The 18,966-nt window shown below is 42.1% G+C and overlaps 1 protein-coding gene across 1 annotated transcript; it reads left to right on the forward strand.

The window, feature by feature from the left end:
* The first annotated feature begins 445 nt into the window (after positions 1-445).
* Positions 446-1,600, forward strand: LOC143604767 (F-box protein At5g07610-like). The gene has a single exon (XM_077081153.1). It carries the CDS (start codon positions 446-448, stop codon positions 1,574-1,576), a length of 1,131 nt encoding a protein of 376 aa, XP_076937268.1. The 3' UTR covers positions 1,577-1,600.
* Positions 1,601-18,966: the final 17,366 nt, after the last annotated feature.

The raw sequence follows: 18,966 nt of genomic DNA on the forward strand, positions 1-18,966 counted from the left end.
CATTCAAAAACCTCGTTTAAGTCTTGGCATGTGAGCGTATTTAAGTCTTTTTACGCATACTATTTGAGTCTTTATAATTAAAAACAAATTAAATATATCATTAGAAAAAGAAACTAAATAAAATATGTTAAACAAAAACCCCATTAAGTATTGGCATGTTTGGATTTAACTGAGTTTTTGGATGACAGTTAGTGTAAAGAACAAAAAAACGAATGTATTTTGTCATATAAATGACCACGCCCACAAATAAAATTTTTAAAGAACATGATCCATAAATCGCATATATTTAAATTTCAAATTTGTAATTTTGTCTAAAATTTATTGTAGATTATGCTAAATTTATTTAAAAAGAAAGATTTGCAAATTATGCGCCTATTTGTATATCTTGTAGATAGTATACGTGATCCTCAAGTAGTTTTGTTTAACAGGCTTTACGTTTCCCATCATGGAATCGACTGCCAAAGCTTCTCCATCCAAACATATAGTCGAATCCAACGACGACCTCTTAACCGAAATATTACTCCGGTTACCCCTTGTCTCTCTTCATGAGTTCAAATCCGTATCCAAACGCTGGTGCACTCTCATCACAAACCCGTACTTGATCTTGCGCAGGAGCCGAAACCCTAGCGACCCCTCTTCCGGTCTCTTCTTCCGGATATGGAACTCCTCCGAATATTATTTTGTTCCATTGGATACCCGAATCCCGGTCCCATTAATATTACCATTCGCCTTAAGTTTAAACTCTAGTAAAGTTAAGATCATGCAGTCATGCAATGGTTTGTTACTCTGCCATACTAGGCCTAATTATGAGTTTATCGTATATAATCCGTTCATGAACCGGTTTCAAACGATCCCACAATCTCCTTATTCGAAACCGAGGTATGGTTTTGGTGGTTTCAGGATGGCTTTTGATCCTTCAAAATCATCCCATTACAAAATAGTGTGTGCTGGAGTCGTAATTAATAATAATAATACTTTAGATATTCAGATACAGATTTACTCTTCTAAAACACGCGACTGGAGTGTTTTAAGTCATGATCGAAGATGCATTTTGTTTAAAGGTTTCAAGTACGGATTGTACTGGAATAATGGTATTCATTGGCTGAATACTCGTAACCGGAACTGGCATATGATGTTAGATATTAATGATAAGCATTGTTTTAAAACAAGAGCACAACTAGTACCTGAAGATGGGAAGGCTTCTAGAGATCAAAAGTTGTTTGAGTCACGCGGTTGTTTGTTTCTTATATGTTCACAAAATAAACCGAAGCAGTTGATTGTTTACGAGATGAGTAAATGGGATTCCGGGTGGTTGGTGAAGTACATTGTTTGTTTAAGTGAGATTATAATGCCGTCCCCGAAAATCAGTGGTAAGTCTGCAAGCTGGTTTCGTTCTCGTGTTCGGTCCATTGTGAATGGTGAAAAAGACGAGGATTCGTTTCTTGTGATGAAAATGTGTAGAAAGATATTTCGGTACAGTATCGGGTTAAAGACTTTCTTTAAGCTCCATGAACTTGGTCCGGTTAGTTACTCCTTGGATAGCTTTCAGTTCATTGCATCTGTTGCTGCTGTGTGATCCTGCTTTATGGTTAATTTCAGGTATGATTTTCATATCATATAGAAGTACTTGTGTTACTTTTAGTGAACAAGAAGTATGCAATATACAAATGTGTATAAAAGTTATGAAGGCTTTTCCGCTTATTAGTTAGGCTATGTATAGTGGAGGGGCTACAAATTGGACGAATTGCGACACGTGGCGCCCAGTCAGCAAAGAGTAGGAATTTGTTTTTTTTTGTGTAAGACCATGTGTACTGGGCGAAATTGAGGGGTGAAATTGGGCGATATTGGGGTGGAACACCGCCCCTGGGCGAAATTGGGGCGAAATGGGCTGGGGCTTGAGGTTTTTGTCGCAGGGGAGGAGATTGATTTTATTATTATTATATTACTAGTGTGTGTGTTAATATATATACATATATATATATATATATATTATTAATATATATATATATATTATTATTATTTGTAGCCCATACACCATTACATGCACCCCAAAAACAAATTCTCACCCATTGCTGACTGGACGTCACACGGCGCAAAAGGTCCCAATTTGTAGCCCCTCCACTACGCATAGCCTAATGGTGTTGTAGGCTAATATACATATACATATATATACACACAACACACAAACATATATAATAATAATATTTAACAAACATTTCGCCCGACAAATAGTTGCCCCCCCCCCCTCCCCCTATCGCCTCACATTTCGCCGAGGGCGGTGTTGTAGCCCCTATCACCCACCAAGGTCGCCCATTACGAGTGGCCTTGTTAGAGAGAATGTATTAGGTTGAAAATATTATTACCATATAGTAGAAATATGATTTAATTAGGTTTACTTTGTACCTAAATATACTTTTATTAATAGTTTATCAATAACTTATAGTATTATACATCGTGCTCATTATTATATATATGCTGAGCTAATTGGTTATGCATTTCAGGTTCGAAACATATCGGAGGCACATGCAATAGATAAAATTGTTTGGGTATATATGGAGTTTTGTTAGTGATTATGAAGCTAGTATTGTACATTTGACTTGTCATAGTGATCAATCTGTTTTTTTTTGGCTCGTCTATATGTTTAACTTCTATAACTTTATTTATCGTTTTGGCTTGTTTTGGCCTTTTTTTAATCAAATGTTCTTTCATCTCTATCTTCAATCGGAGTTTGAATGGTTATATAAGCGCCAAATATATTCTTGTAACATCAATCAGGCTCATTTATCGAAATGTTCATGACTAGGAAGATTAGGAGTGTAATATAAAGTAAGTCGCTTATTTCAAAACATTTTGAAACATATATATATGTTAGTTAGGGCCAGCTAGAGCACGACTCGATAACTTAACTCGAGTCTTGAGTCGGATCAGATCGCTCGAATTCTAAACCGAGGTAAGTAATAGAGCTCAATCTCGATTAAAAGTCAAGCTGGCTCGACTTGATCTAGCTCGACCAAACCAAAAACCTTGCCCAATTGACCCAATAACTAATTTGGAGAGGGCTCAAACTTATAAATTGTTAAGCCCATACCCAGCCCAACCTTATTATTTTAATAAAAATAAATTTCAAAAGGGCCACCAAAATATATAGAACGAGTAAAATAGATTCGAGTAACTTTTTTCAATACAATCCAAAACTTCCAAAACTAAACAAATTTTTTATTATAATTGTTTTGTAAGGAAAGTTATAAACAGACTTGTTTACTCAGATTTTATATTATTATATTATTATTTTTTATTTTTTATTTTTTTGGTAAAGCCAGATTGCATGTTTGCCCTCTACCTTTCCAAAGTACATTTGTGCTTCTCATTAATAACCAATTAACTGCCGCTAATCAGATTATTTTTAATAGATGCTAATTAGTGTTTAGAAATGTACAGATTATTTTAAGAAAATATCTTAAGAAATTTTTTTAAAAAAAAGTTTAGTTATATATTTTCTTCTGTAGGACGGAAATATAAAATTTAACCATCAATCGTTGGAGCGAAATAATAAAATATAAATTTAAACTTAATTTAAAAAGTAAAAAATTATTTTTAGGAGTAGAATATATATAAAGTAGAACATGTGTTCTTGCTTGTAAAATTATTAAACTATAGTAAAAAATAGACTATTTAATTTAAAATTTAAATTAACGATTTTTTTTAAATTTATAAATCTTTAAGCTAATAATAGTTATACGGGATAAATACAAGTGTTTTTTATAAACATATTTATATTTTTTTTAACTAACACGTACGTCATTTCAAAAAAAAATTGTCACAAGATAACTACTGTATTCACGATTCAATAGGCTCCGCCATGTGACGGTTATCCGTAACCTCCCGCCAAATTTGGCTTCGTCATGGGACGGTTATCCGCAACCTCCCGCCAAAAAAGGCTCCGCCATGGACGGTTATCCGTAACCTCCCGCTAAAAAAGGCTCCGTCATGGGACGGTTATCCATAACCTCCCGACAACAATGGCTAACAACTAAAAGATTCACGAGCTAAGGCACAAATTAAGTCCATAGCTCTCCTTACTTCAGAAAGGGCAACTTCGGACTGGGAGGACTTGTAGAGGTAGGGTACTAAACCCACCCCTAAACAAGTTACATACTGTCCCTCCGGGTGGAAGGGTCAAGCGCCATGCGGATATCATGGCGCCAAAATATATGACAATACGTACGGCCTTATATAATAAACATTCCCTGACACCTCGGGAATGGCATCGCAAAGATCTCCACCGGCATGGGACAAAAATGAAGAATATTCATCGTAAATAACGCCCAACCAATAAGGGATAAACAGAACATAAATGACAGTACTATCTAGTATGACACGTCAATGTCAAAAGGCCACGATGCCAACCAACTCCCGAGAACACACGTGTGACATCTGCCCCGATCCGACCCGACCCAGGTACCCGTTTTCCGATCCGATCTCTTTCTTTTATGATTTAATATTTATTTATACTTATATTTTACTTTTAATAATAATAATATGTTTTCCTTCCCGCCTCTCTCTCTCTTTCTTTCCGCCGTCCCGTCCCTCTTCTTCTCTCTTTCCGCATTCTTTTCCCTCTTGTCGCCGTCCCGCCCTTACGCCTTGTTTCCCTCTTTTCTTCCAACTCTTTGCTTGTCCTTTGTTCCTTCCCGCCTAAGGTTGTCTGCGCAGCTCCACGCGCCAGACTCCTTACAAGGAAGCCTGCGTGAAGACCATCTGTTCCAGCGATACGCGAGACGAACTCTTCTCGCAGCGCGCTAAGAATTGTAATTCTTCTCGCAGCGCGCTAAGAACGGTAGTTCTTCCCGCGACGCGCTAAGGATTTGTAGTTCTTCTCGCAGCGCGCGAAGAATTATAGTTCTTCCCGCGGCGCGCTAGGAATTATAGTTCCTCCCGCGGCGCGCTAAGGAATGTGATTCTTCCCGCGGCGCGCTAAGAAATGTGATTCTTCCCGCGGCGCGCCTTAGCCTTCTCGCGCGCAGCTTTCTCGCGCTAGACTTGTATCTCTTCTTCTGTTTTAATCTAGCCGTTTGCTTTTGTGATATCTTATCTTTTGTGCTGTTGACCTAATCTGCTTTATGTCTGAAAAGTTACTTTCGGCGCAGCATGCGCACCAACCCCATTGGTTGGCAGAAAAAGTGACTGACATTATCTTTGGAGATCTGTTTTTTCCATGCTTGACCAGTACCTTTATCTGACCCGCCCATGCCTGTTTACTGTTCCCTGTCAGCTTTCTCTTGTCCCCTGCAGCTGCCATATCTTTTGCTTTTGGAATCTTTTACTTTTTGGAGATCTTTTCTCCTTTTCTAGGGATTGTGTTCCCTAGGGTTTCTCTATAAATAATAATGTTATTTTCCTAACACATCACACACAAACACTTAATTTAACCTCCTCCTTGCTCTCTCTGCCGCCTCCCTCTCTGCCTCCGTCTTCCTCCCTGTTCTGCCCTGCTTTTCCGGTAATATATACATTATATATAATAATTTACTTATTAATTATGCTAACTTATAATCAAGACTTAAAACAAATCATTAAAACAATAATCTTGTTTATAAGTTAACTTGTGCTTGTTTAAAGTTGGTTCTTGCTTTATCTTACACCGCATCGTTTATTAAGTGAGTAATCTCGTACCTAATCCCTTTTTATTTTTAATGTTTTTGGGATGTTCATGTGTTCATACAAACTCGGAGTCTTAAACTTGTTTATGAACTTTAGTCGCACAGTATCCCATGTGTTGAGGACGTAGACTTGGCTGTTTATTTGTATGTGTGGATCATTAACCGTCTTGTCGGTCTATTCCGCAGTTCTCATGGTACCATTAGATGAACACGGGAGAACTATCGTTTATGATTTTCTCTTTTGTTTACACTTGCACAGTCTTTCTTGTTTGTGAGCTCAATTGTGAGCACTGGCAGTCTATGAATCTTAGAGTTGGTCCCGATCAGATTACACCCCTGTTGAAAACCAGACATACACATGTTGCGCGCAGATTTATTGTTATCTATGTATTGTATTAAACTTGATTTCTCACCAACACGCAAGTGTTTGACGTTTATTTTAACACATGTTCAGGTTTGCAGTAGCTGTTTTGGAGTTCGAGGACACGTAGGAAGTTTTCTTTATTTTGGACCTAGATTAAAATGTATCAACACAAGTTATTACTGTTCGAATATTATGATTTATAATATATTGATTTATGATGATTTATGTTATCTTGTTTACTTTGCGCGTGCGCGAATGAATGTATTTATTAAATATTGACACCCAATAGTGTCACGAGTAATGAAACAATATGTGGCGCCCCGATGTATAATCCGCCTTTGGTCGAGGTGTTACAGATTGGTATCAGAGCTCCGTGACTTTAGGATAGGTGGTTAGACGTAACGGCCTAGAATACCTAAGAGTCCCTTCTCGCGCATGAGAGAAATCTCATGTTTGCACGCTTATTGTTAATTACTCGTTATTTATGAATATGCTCGCGCCTGCACAGTATATGATTTTATGTTTTATTCCGCGATATTTCGATTTTTGTTGAATTTCGATTTTTATTGATTTTACTTACATATTCGTTTGTTGGATTTGAAAATCCGAAAAGTCATGGTGATACATGAATAGTTGATTTTCAATTTCCATTTACGATTATGTTCTGAGGTTGGAGACTTGAAAAGTCATGGTGATACATGAATTGTCAACCTCCAATACTCATTTTCTTGTATATTTTATATTGAAGATTGAAAAGTCATGGTAATACATGAATCGTCAATCTCCAATACTCGTTTGCTCGTATATTTTAAATTGGGAATTCGGAAAGTCATGGTGATACATGAATTGTCGATTCTTGATTCGAATTTGTTACCTTTATTAAGTCTGCATTTAGGGTCATTTATTTTACTTTAACTTTTGACAGTAACTGACTCCGTGAAACCAAGCTTTATCAGGTTATACTTTGCGCTAAAACCAAGATATTAACTAAAATTAAAATTTTTATAGAATGCCTGCGCTATCTCGTCGCCATCTCAAGAAGAAAGAAGCCGCGCGCAGACGTTCGCAGCAACGTTCCCAGGAAATGGCCACCGCAATAGCCCAAGCTTTGAGCCAAAACAATGCTAACACCTCTGGTTACAACATTAAGTCCTTTAACGCGGGTAACCCTCCAAAGTTCACAGGTCTTGAAGGAGCCACCGTGATGCTCCAGTGGCTTGAGAAAATAGAAAACACTTTCCTCCACACCCAATGCCCCTCAGACAGACGAACCCTATATGCCTCCAGTGTCCTGGAATCTAGAGCGCTTACATGGTGGAATGGAGTAGCTCATGCGCGTGGCGCAGAAGCTGCTTCTAGCATGACATGGGAGGAATTCAAGGAAATTCTGACGCGAGAATTCTGCCCTCCCAACGAAGTTAAGCGCCTGGAGGAGGAATTTTGGAATCTTAAGCAATACAGTGGCGAAGCGCGCGAGTACGCGACGCGCTTCCATGAACTAAGCCTGCTTGTCCCTCACCTTGTTACCCCTTCCCGCCGAGCCATCGAGAAATTCCTTGGGGTCTCCCCATGGAAATTCAAGATTCTGTATGGGCCAGAAACCCAGTTACCCTCTCTGACGCTATCGAATTGGCCGCTGTGCTCAGCGACAACCATGTCAGAGCAGGAACCCTGTTCCTGCGGGGATCTGAGAAGACCAAACTCACCAAGACTGTCCCTGAACCAACAGAAACCAAACCTGAACCCTCACACCATAACAACCCGAAACGTAGGCGCAGACAAGCTTACGCGCTTACCAGCCCACCCATTGTCCAGCAACCCTACCTACCTCCAGTATACGCCCCTAACCCACTGTCAACCTACCCAACTCCCCCTATAGTCCACAACTATGCCTTAACCAATCCAGCACTCCCTGCCCCGCCAACTAAGAAACCTTACACAGGAAACCACCCATTTTGCCCAACCTGTAGACTCCACCACCCACCTCAAGTCCCATGTCGACTTTGTAACCGATGTGGCCGCGCTGGTCACCTTACAGAAAACTGTAGAGTCCTTCCCGCCAATCCAATTGCGCCAACACCACCAGTCTACCCACAGAACCCACAACCAACCTACCAAAACCCACGACCCAGATCGTGCTTTAACTGCGGTGATCCCAGTCATTTCCGGAACGCGTGCCCGAGGCTACAAGTTCAGATTACGCAAGCGATGTAACACCCCGACCAAAGGCGGATTATACATCGGGGCGCCACATATTGTTTCATTACTCGTGACACTATTGGGTGTCAATATTTAATAAATACATTCATTCGCGCACGCGCAAAGTAGTCATAAATCATCATAAATCAATATATTATAAATCATAATATTCGAACAGCCATAACTTGTCTTGATACATTTTAATCTAGGTCCAAAATAAAGAAAACTTCCTACGTGTCCTCAGCTCCAAAACAGCTACTGCAAACCTGAACATGTGTTAAAATAAACGTCAAACACTTGCGTGTTGGTGAGAAATCAAGTTTAATACAATACATAGATAACAATAAATCTGCGCGCAACATGTGTATGTCTGGTTTTCAACAGGGGTGTAATCTGATCGGGACCAACTCTAAGATTCATAGACTGCCAGTGCTCACAATTGAGCTCACAAACAAGAAAGACTGTGCAAGTGTAAACAAAAGAGAAAATCATAAACGATAGTTCTCCCGTGTTCATCTAATGGTACCATGAGAACTGCGGAATAGACCGACAAGACGGTTAATGATCCACACATACAAATAAACAACCAAGTCTACGTCCTCAACACATGGGATACTGCGCGACTAAAGTTCATAAACAAGTTTAAGACTCCGAGTTTGTATGAACACATGAACATCCCAAAAACATTAAAAATAAAAAGGGATTAGGTACGAGATTACTCACTTGATAAACGATGCGGTGTAAGATAAAGCAAGAACCAACTTTAAACAAGCACAAGTTAACCTATAAACAAGATTATTGTTTTAATGATTTGTTTTAAGTCTTGATTATAAGTTAGCATAATTAATAAGTAAATTATTATATATAATGTATATATTACCGGAAAAGCAGGGCAGAACAGGGAGTAAGACGGAGGCAGAGAGGGAGGCGGCAGAGAGAGCAAGGAGGAGGTTAAATTAAGTGTTTGTGTGTGATGTGTTAGGAAAATAACATTATTATTTATAGAGAAACCCTAGGGAACACAATCCCTAGAAAAGGGGAAAAGATCTCCAAAAAGTAAAAGATTCCAAAAGCAAAAGATATGGCAGCTGCAGGGGACAAGAGAAAGCTGACAGGGAACAGTAAACAGGCATGGGCGGGTCAAATAAAGGTACTGGTCAAGCATGGAAAAAGCAGATCTCCAAAGATAACGTCAGTCACTTTTTCTGCCAACCAATGGGGTTGGTGCGCATGCTGCGCCGAAAGTAACTTTTCAGACATAAAGCAGATTAGGTCAACAGCTCAAAAGATAAGACATCACAAAAGCAAACGGCTAGATTAAACAGAAGAAAAGACTCAAGACAGCGCGAGAAAGCTTGAGCGCGAAGGCAGCCACAGAAGGTCAAGAGCGCGCGAGCGCGAAGGCAGACATAACCAACCTTAACGCGTCGCGGGAAGAACTACATTTCTAAGCGCGCCGCGGGAAGAACTTCAATTCTAAGCGCGTCGCGAGAAGAACTATATTCCTTAGCGCGTCGCGGGAAGAACGGTATCCATAGCGCGCCGCGGGAAGAACTAAAATCCTTAGCGCGCTGCGGGGACAGTTCGTCTCGCGTATCGCAGTAACAGGTGGTCTTCACGCAGGCTTCCTTGTAAGGAGTCTGGCGCGTGGAGCTGCGCAGACATCCTTAGGCGGAAAGGAACAAAGGACAAGCAAAGAGTTAGAAGAAAAAGAGGGAAACCAGGCGTAAGGGCGGGACGGCGACAAGAGGGAAAAGAAGGCGGAAAGAGAGAAGAAGAATGACGGGACGGCGGAAAGAAAGAGAGAGAAAGAGGCGGGAAGGAAAATATATATATTATTATTAAAAGTAAAATATAAGTATAAATAAATATTAAATCATAAAAGAAAGAGATCGGATCAGAGAAACGGGTACCTGGGTCGGGTCGGACGGGGCAGATGTCACAGTCTCCCCTACTTTAAGAAATTTCATCCCGAAATTTATCTCGAAGTAGGTTGCGCAGAGAACAGGTGCGGGTACTTGATCTTCATTTGATCTTTCCTTTCCCATGTAAACTCGGCTCCGCGCTTGGACTCCCAACGAACTTTCACGATAGGGATGCGACTGCGCTTGGTTTGCTTAACCTCGCGATCCATAATCTCAACAGGCTTCTCAACGAAATGCATAGTTTCATCAACTTGAACTTCATCAAGTGGAATGTGAAGGTTCTTGTCAGCTAAACACTTCTTGAGATTGGATACATGGAACGTTGGATGCACATTACTAAGCGCGGGCGGCAGGTCAAGTCTGTAGGCAACTTTTCCTACGCGCGCGAGAATCTTAAATGGTCCAACATATCGAGGAGCAAGCTTACCTTTCTTCCCAAAGCGAACAACACCCTTCCAGGGCGACACTTTGAGGAGAACAAGATCACCAACTTGAAATTCGAGAGGCTTTCGCCTGCGATCTGCGTAACTCTTCTGTCGGCTTCTGGCAGTCAGCAGATGATCACGGATCTTGGCGATTTTATCGGTTGTCTCTTGAACAAGTTCGGGTCCTGTGATTTGAGTTTCACCCACTTCGCTCCAACAAATCGGAGAGCGGCACTTACGACCGTAAAGTGCTTCAAATGGGGCCATACCGATACTGGAATGATAGCTGTTATTATAAGAGAACTCAATCAGAGGCAGGTGCGAATCCCAATTACCTCCAAAATCAAGAACACAAGATCGGAGCATATCCTCAAGAGTTTGAATAGTTCGCTCAGACTGTCCGTCAGTCTGAGGATGATATGCCGTACTCATGTCCAAGCGAGTTCCTAGCGCAGATTGGAGAGATTTCCAAAAGCGAGATATAAAACGGCCATCGCGATCGGATATGATGCTCAAAGGAGTGCCATGGCGGCAGACAATTTCCTTGACATAAAGCTGCGCGAGATGCTCAACACGGTAGTTTTCACGAATGGGCAGAAAGTGAGCAGACTTAGTCAAACGATCCACTATTACCCAAATGCTATCATGTTTGCTTGCTGTCAAAGGTAACTTGGTAATGAAGTCCATCGCTATACATTCCCATTTCCATGTAGGAATTTCTGGTTGTTCGAGCAAACCAGATGGGCGTTGGTGTTCAGCTTTTACCTTAGAACAAGTCAGGCATTTAGCTACGAACACAGCAATATCCTTCTTCATACCGGGCCACCAATAAGTAATGCGCAAATCCTTGTACATCTTATCAGCGCCAGGATGAATAGAATACCGAGATTTGTGCGCTTCACTCAGGATATCAGCGCGAAGATTCTCATCAAAGGGAATCCAGATGCGATTAAGATAACAGAGAATTCCACTTAGATTAGGAACAAAGTGCGCTTCCGCGCCACACGCTAACTCGGTGCGAAGATTACCATTACTGATGGATGCGCGCTGCGCGTCACGAATGCGCGATTCAAGGTTGCTTTGGATCGGCGCGAAGTGATGCTGGGTGCGCGGCAAGATACAGTTAAGCTGGCAGGGTTTTCGGCTGAGCGCATCGGCTACCACATTAGCCTTACCAGGATGATACCGGATCTCACAATCGTAATCGCTGATGAGCTCGTTCCATCGGCGTTGCCTCATGTTGAGTTCCTTCTGATCAAAAATATGCTGAAGGCTTTTATGGTCAGTGTAGAGGATACACTTAGTACCATAAAGGTAGTGTCTCCAGATCTTCAAGGCGAAAACAACTGCGCCTAGTTCGAGGTCGTGAGTTGTATAATTCTTTTCATGAACCTTAAGTTGCCTTGATGCGTAAGCGATAACCTTGCCTCGTTGCATAAGAACACAACCGAGACCTTGGTTGGATGCATCGCAATACACGACAAAATCTTCATTACCCTCAGGTAACGCAAGGACAGGAGCTTCACACAACAAACGCTTGAGCGTTAGAAAGGCTTCTTCTTGCTTCGAGCCCCAAATATACGGTTTACCTTTGTGCGTTAGAGCTGTTAAAGGCAAAGCGATCTTTGAGAAGTTCGAAATGAATCGCCGGTAGTAACCAGCTAAGCCCAGAAAGGAACGGATCTCAGAAGGAGTAGATGGCGTCAACCAGTTCTTGATTGCTTCAATCTTGGATGGGTCGACATGAATACCCATCTTGTTTACAACATGACCAAGAAACTGTACTTCATCAGACCAAAATTCACACTTGGAAAGCTTAGCATAGAGCTGCTCGGCTCTAAGCTTTTGCAATACCAATCGGAGATGTTGCTCATGCTCGGCATTGGTCTTAGAATAAATCAGAACGTCATCGATAAACACAATCACGAATTTATCCAAGAAAGGCCTACACACCCGATTCATTAGATCCATGAAAACGGCGGGTGCGTTGGTTAAACCGAAGGACATGACCAAGAATTCAAAATGGCCATAGCGAGTACGAAAAGCAGTCTTGGGAACATCTTCATCGCGAATGCGCAACTGGTGATAGCCAGAGCGGAGATCAATCTTCGAGAAACAAGAGGCACCTTGGAGTTGATCAAAGAGGTCGTCAATACGCGGTAAGGGATACCGGTTTTTAATGGTGAGTTTGTTCAACTCGCGGTAATCAATACACATGCGAAACGATCCATCTTTCTTTTTAACGAACAACACCGGAGCACCCCAGGGCGAAGAGCTAGGGCGAATGAATCCTTTAGCAGTCAAATCTTGAAGTTGGCTTGCCAATTCTTGCATCTCAGCGGGCGCAAGACGGTAAGGAGATTTAGCTACGGGGGAAGCACCAGGGACAAGATCAATACGAAACTCGACTTCACGAGCGGGAGGGATACCAGGAAGATCATCAGGAAAAACTTCAGGAAAATCACGCACAACAGGGATATCGCGAAGCTTCTTCTTTTCTTCAGCAGGTTTAACCACATGGGCTAAGAATGCAATACAACTTTTCCGCATGAGCCTTCGGTCTTCGGCGCAAGACATAAGTTTAAGACCGCGGGAGGGTTTCTCGCCGTAGATATGAAGATCACCATTTTCTCGAGGTATGCGAATCATCTTCTTGGCGCAAATAACTTCGGCGCGATTATGCGTAAGCCAGTCCATACCAATGATAACATCAAAGCTTCCAAGAGGCATGGGGATGAGGTCAATCAGAAAATCGTTTTTGTTAAGGTTAAGCGTGCAATCTTTAATCACGGAGTTAATTAAAACAGTTTCACCATTAGCCAATTCAACTGAAAAATCTTCTTTTAAGTTATCGCGCGGTCGCGCAAGCTTCTGCTCAAAGGCGCGAGAGATAAAACTTCGATCGGCGCCAGTATCAAAAAGTACAGAATCATAAAATCCGTTAAGTAAAAATGTACCATTAACTACGTCATTATTCGCTTGCGCTTGGTGCGCGGTTATGTTAAAAGCTCGTCCGCGCGTCACTTGGTTCGAAATCTGGTTCACCAGATTCGCTTGCGTAATCTGAACTTGTAGCCTCGGGCACGCGTTCCGGAAATGACTGGGATCACCGCAGTTAAAGCACGATCTGGGTCGTGGGTTTTGGTAGGTTGGTTGTGGGTTCTGTGGGTAGACTGGTGGTGTTGGCGCAATTGGATTGGCGGGAAGGACTCTACAGTTTTCTGTAAGGTGACCAGCGCGGCCACATCGGTTACAAAGTCGACATGGGACTTGAGGTGGGTGGTGGAGTCTACAGGTTGGGCAAAAGGGGTGGTTTCCTGTGTAAGGTTTCTTAGTTGGCGGGGCAGGGAGTGCTGGATTGGTTAAGGCATAGTTGTGGACTATAGGGGGAGTTGGGTAGGTTGACAGTGGGTTAGGGGCGTATACTGGAGGTAGGTAGGGTTGCTGGACAATGGGTGGGCTGGTAAGCGCGTAAGCTTGTCTGCGCTTACGTTTCAGGTTGTTATGGTGTGAGGGTTCAGGTTTGGTTTATGTTGGTTCAGGGACAGTCTTGGTGAGTTTGGTCTTCTCAGATCCCCGCAGGAACAGGGTTCCTGCTCTGACATGGTTGTCGCTGAGCACAACGGCCAATTCGATAGCGTCAGAGAGGGTTAGTGGGTTCCTGGCCCATACAGAATCTTGAATTTCCATGGGGAGACCCCCAAGGAATTTCTCTATGGCTCGGCGGGAAGGGGTAACAAGGTGAGGGACAAGCAGGCTTAGTTCATGGAAACGCGTCGCGTACTCGCGCGCTTCACCGCTGTATTGCTTCAAGTTCCAGGATTCTTCCTCCAAGCGCTTAACTTCGTTGGGAGGGCAGAATTCTCGCGTCAGAATTTCCTTAAATTCCTCCCAGAGCATGCTGGAAGCAGCTTCTGCGCCACGCGCATGAGCTACTCCATTCCACCATGTAAGCGCTCTAGATTCCAGGACACTGGAAGCATACAGGGTTCGTCTGTCTGAGGGGCATTGGGTGTGGAGGAAAGTGTTTTCTATTTTCTCAAGCCACTGGAGCATCACGGTGGCTCCTTCAAGACCTGTGAACTTTGGAGGGTTACCTGCGTTGAAGGATTTAATGTTGTAACCAGAGGTGTTGGTATTGTTTTGGCTCAAAGCTTGGGCTATTGCGGTGGCCATTTCCTGGGAACGTTGCAGCGAACGTCTGCGCGCGGCTTCTTTCTTCTTGAGATGGCGACGAGATAGCGCAGGCATTCTATAAAAATTTTAATTTTAGTTAATATCTTGGTTTTAGCGCAAAGTATAACCTGATAAAGCTTGGTTTCACGGAGTCAGTTACTGTCAAAAGTTAAAGTAAAATAAATGACCCTAAATGCAGACTTAATAAAGGTAACAAATTCGAATCAAGAATCGACAATTCATGTATCACCATGACTTTCCGAATTCCCAATTTAAAATATACGAGCAAACGAGTATTGGAGATTGACGATTCATGTATCACCATGACTTTTCAATCTTCAATATAAAATATACAAGAAAATGAGTATTGGAGGTTGACAATTCATGTATCACCATGACTTTTCAAGTCTCCAACCTCAGAACATAATCGTAAATGGAAATTGAAAATCAACTATTCATGTATCACCATGACTTTTCGGATTTTCAAATCCAACAAACGAATATGTAAGTAAAATCAATAAAAATCGAAATTCAACAAAAATCGAAATATCGCGGAATAAAACATAAAATCATATACTGCGCAGGCGCGAGCATATTCATAAATAACGAGTAATTAACAATAAGCGTGCAAACATGAGATTTCTCTCATGCGCGAGAAGGGACTCTTAGGTATTCTAGGCCGTTACGTCTAACCACCTATCCTAAAGTCAACGAGCTCTGATACCAATCTGTAACACCCCGACCAAAGGCGGATTATACATCGGGGCGCCACATATTGTTTCATTACTCGTGACACTATTGGGTGTCAATATTTAATAAATACATTCATTCGCGCACGCGCAAAGTAGACATAAATCATCATAAATCAATATATTATAAATCATAATATTCGAACAGCCATAACTTGTCTTGATACATTTTAATCTAGGTCCAAAATAAAGAAAACTTCCTACGTGTCCTCAAGCTCCAAAACAGCTACTGCAAACCTGAACATGTGTTAAAATAAACGTCAAACACTTGCGTGTTGGTGAGAAATCAAGTTTAATACAATACATAGATAACAATAAATCTGCGCGCAACATGTGTATGTCTGGTTTTCAACAGGGGTGTAATCTGATCGGGACCAACTCTAAGATTCATAGACTGCCAGTGCTCACAATTGAGCTCACAAACAAGAAAGACTGTGCAAGTGTAAACAAAAGAGAAAATCATAAACGATAGTTCTCCCGTGTTCATCTAATGGTACCATGAGAACTGCGGAATAGACCGACAAGACGGTTAATGATCCACACATACAAATAAACAGCCAAGTCTACGTCCTCAACACATGGGATACTGCGCGACTAAAGTTCATAAACAAGTTTAAGACTCCGAGTTTGTATGAACACATGAACATCCCAAAAACATTAAAAATAAAAAGGGATTAGGTACGAGATTACTCACTTGATAAACGATGCGGTGTAAGATAAAGCAAGAACCAACTTTAAACAAGCACAAGTTAACCTATAAACAAGATTATTGTTTTAATGATTTGTTTTAAGTCTTGATTATAAGTTAGCATAATTAATAAGTAAATTATTATATATAATGTATATATTACCGGAAAAGCAGGGCAGAACAGGGAGGAAGACGGAGGCAGAGAGGGAGGCGGCAGAGAGAGCAAGGAGGAGGTTAAATTAAGTGTTTGTGTGTGATGTGTTAGGAAAATAACATTATTATTTATAGAGAAACCCTAGGGAACACAATCCCTAGAAAAGGGGAAAAGATCTCCAAAAAGTAAAAGATTCCAAAAGCAAAAGATATGGCAGCTGCAGGGGACAAGAGAAAGCTGACAGGGAACAGTAAACAGGCATGGGCGGGTCAAATAAAGGTACTGGTCAAGCATGGAAAAAGCAGATCTCCAAAGATAACGTCAGTCACTTTTTCTGCCAACCAATGGGGTTGGTGCGCATGCTGCGCCGAAAGTAACTTTTCAGACATAAAGCAGATTAGGTCAACAGCTCAAAAGATAAGACATCACAAAAGCAAACGGCTAGATTAAACAGAAGAAAAGACTCAAGACAGCGCGAGAAAGCTTGAGCGCGAAGGCAGCCACAGAAGGTCAAGAGCGCGCGAGCGCGAAGGCAGACATAACCAACCTTAACGCGTCGCGGGAAGAACTACATTTCTAAGCGCGCCGCGGGAAGAACTTCAATTCTAAGCGCGTCGCGAGAAGAACTATATTCCTTAGCGCGTCGCGGGAAGAACGGTATCCATAGCGCGCCGCGGGAAGAACTAAAATCCTTAGCGCGCTGCGGGGACAGTTCGTCTCGCGTATCGCAGTAACAGGTGGTCTTCACGCAGGCTTCCTTGTAAGGAGTCTGGCGCGTGGAGCTGCGCAGACAACCTTAGGCGGAAAGGAACAAAGGACAAGCAAAGAGTTAGAAGAAAAAGAGGGAAACCAGGCGTAAGGGCGGGACGGCGACAAGAGGGAAAAGAAGGCGGAAAGAGAGAAGAAGAATGACGGGACGGCGGAAAGAAAGAGAGAGAAAGAGGCGGGAAGGAAAATATATATATTATTATTAAAAGTAAAATATAAGTATAAATAAATATTAAATCATAAAAGAAAGAGATCGGATCAGAGAAACGGGTACCTGGGTCGGGTCGGATCGGGGCAGATGTCACAAGCGAATCCGGTGAACCAGATTTCGAACCAAGTGACGCGCGGACGAGCTTTTAACATAACCGCGCACCAAGCGCAAGCGAATAATGACGTAGTTAATGGTACATTTTTACTTAACGGATTTTATGCTTCTGTACTTTTTGATACTGGCGCCGATCGAAGTTTTATCTCTCGCGCCTTTGAGCAGAAGCTTGCGCGACCGCGCGATAACTTAAAAGAAGATTTTTCAGTTGAATTGGCTAATGGTGAAACTGTTTTAATTAACTCCGTGATTAAAGATTGCACGCTTAACCTTAACAAAAACGATTTTCTGATCGACCTTATCCCCATGCCTCTTGGAAGCTTTGATGTTATCATTGGTATGGACTGGCTTACGCATAATCGCGCCGAAGTTATTTGCGCCAAGAAGATGATTCGCATACCTCGAGAAAATGGTGATCTTCATATCTACGGCGAGAAACCCTCCCGCGGTCTTAAACTTATGTCTTGCGCCGAAGCCCGAAGGCTCATGCGGAAAAGATGTATTGCATTTTTAGCCCATGTGGTTAAACCTGCTGATGAAAAGAAGAAGCTTCGCGATATCCCTGTTGTGCGTGATTTTCCTGAAGTTTTTCCTGATGATCTTCCTGGTATCCCTCCCGCTCGTGAAGTCGAGTTCCGTATTGATCTTGTCCCTGGTGCTTCCCCCGTAGCTAAATCTCCTTACCGTCTTGCGCCCGCTGAGATGCAAGAATTGGCAAGCCAACTTCAAGAGTTGACTGCTAAAGGATTCATTCGCCCTAGCTCTTCGCCCTGGGGTGCTCCGGTGTTGTTCGTTAAAAAGAAAGATGGATCGTTTCGCATGTGTATTGATTACCGCGAGTTGAACAAACTCACCATTAAAAACCGGTATCCCTTACCGCGTATTGACGACCTCTTTGATCAACTCCAAGGTGCCTCTTGTTTCTCGAAGATTGATCTCCGCTCTGGCTATCACCAGTTGCGCATTCGCGATGAAGATGTTCCGAAGACTGCTTTTCGAACTCGTTATGGCCATTTTGAATTCTTGGTCATGTCCTTCGGTTTAACCAACGCACCCGCCGTTTTCATGGATCTAATGAATCGGGTGTGTAGGCCTTTCTTGGATAAATTCGTGATTGTGTTTATCGATGACGTTCTGATTTATTCTAAGACCAAGGCCGAGCATGAGCAACATCTCCGATTGGTATTGCAAAAGCTTAGAGCCGAGCAGCTCTTTGCCAAGCTTTCCAAGTGTGAATTCTGGTCTGATGAAGTACAGTTTCTTGGTCATGTTGTAAACAAGATGGGTATTCATGTCGACCCATCCAAGATTGAAGCAATCAAGAACTGGTTGACGCCATCTACTCCTTCTGAGATCCGTTCCTTTCTGGGCTTAGCTGGTTACTACCGGCGATTCATTTCGAACTTCTCAAAGATCGCTTTGCCTTTAACAGCTCTAACGCACAAAGGTAAACCGTATATTTGGGGCTCGAAGCAAGAAGAAGCCTTTCTAACGCTCAAGCGTTTGTTGTGTGAAGCTCCTGTTCTTGCGCTA

This window comes from Bidens hawaiensis, unplaced genomic scaffold (assembly GCF_021521415.1).
Source record: "Bidens hawaiensis isolate Kalapana, Puna unplaced genomic scaffold, B.hawaiensis_p1.1 tig00066544_1, whole genome shotgun sequence".
In the NCBI taxonomy this organism is placed as follows: Eukaryota; Viridiplantae; Streptophyta; class Magnoliopsida; order Asterales; family Asteraceae; genus Bidens; species Bidens hawaiensis.

Bases quoted from the DNA above. Each gene is read 5' to 3' on its own strand.
- LOC143604767 (XM_077081153.1), top strand. From the start codon at position 446: ATGGAATCGACTGCCAAAGCTTCTCCATCCAAACATATAGTCGAATCC.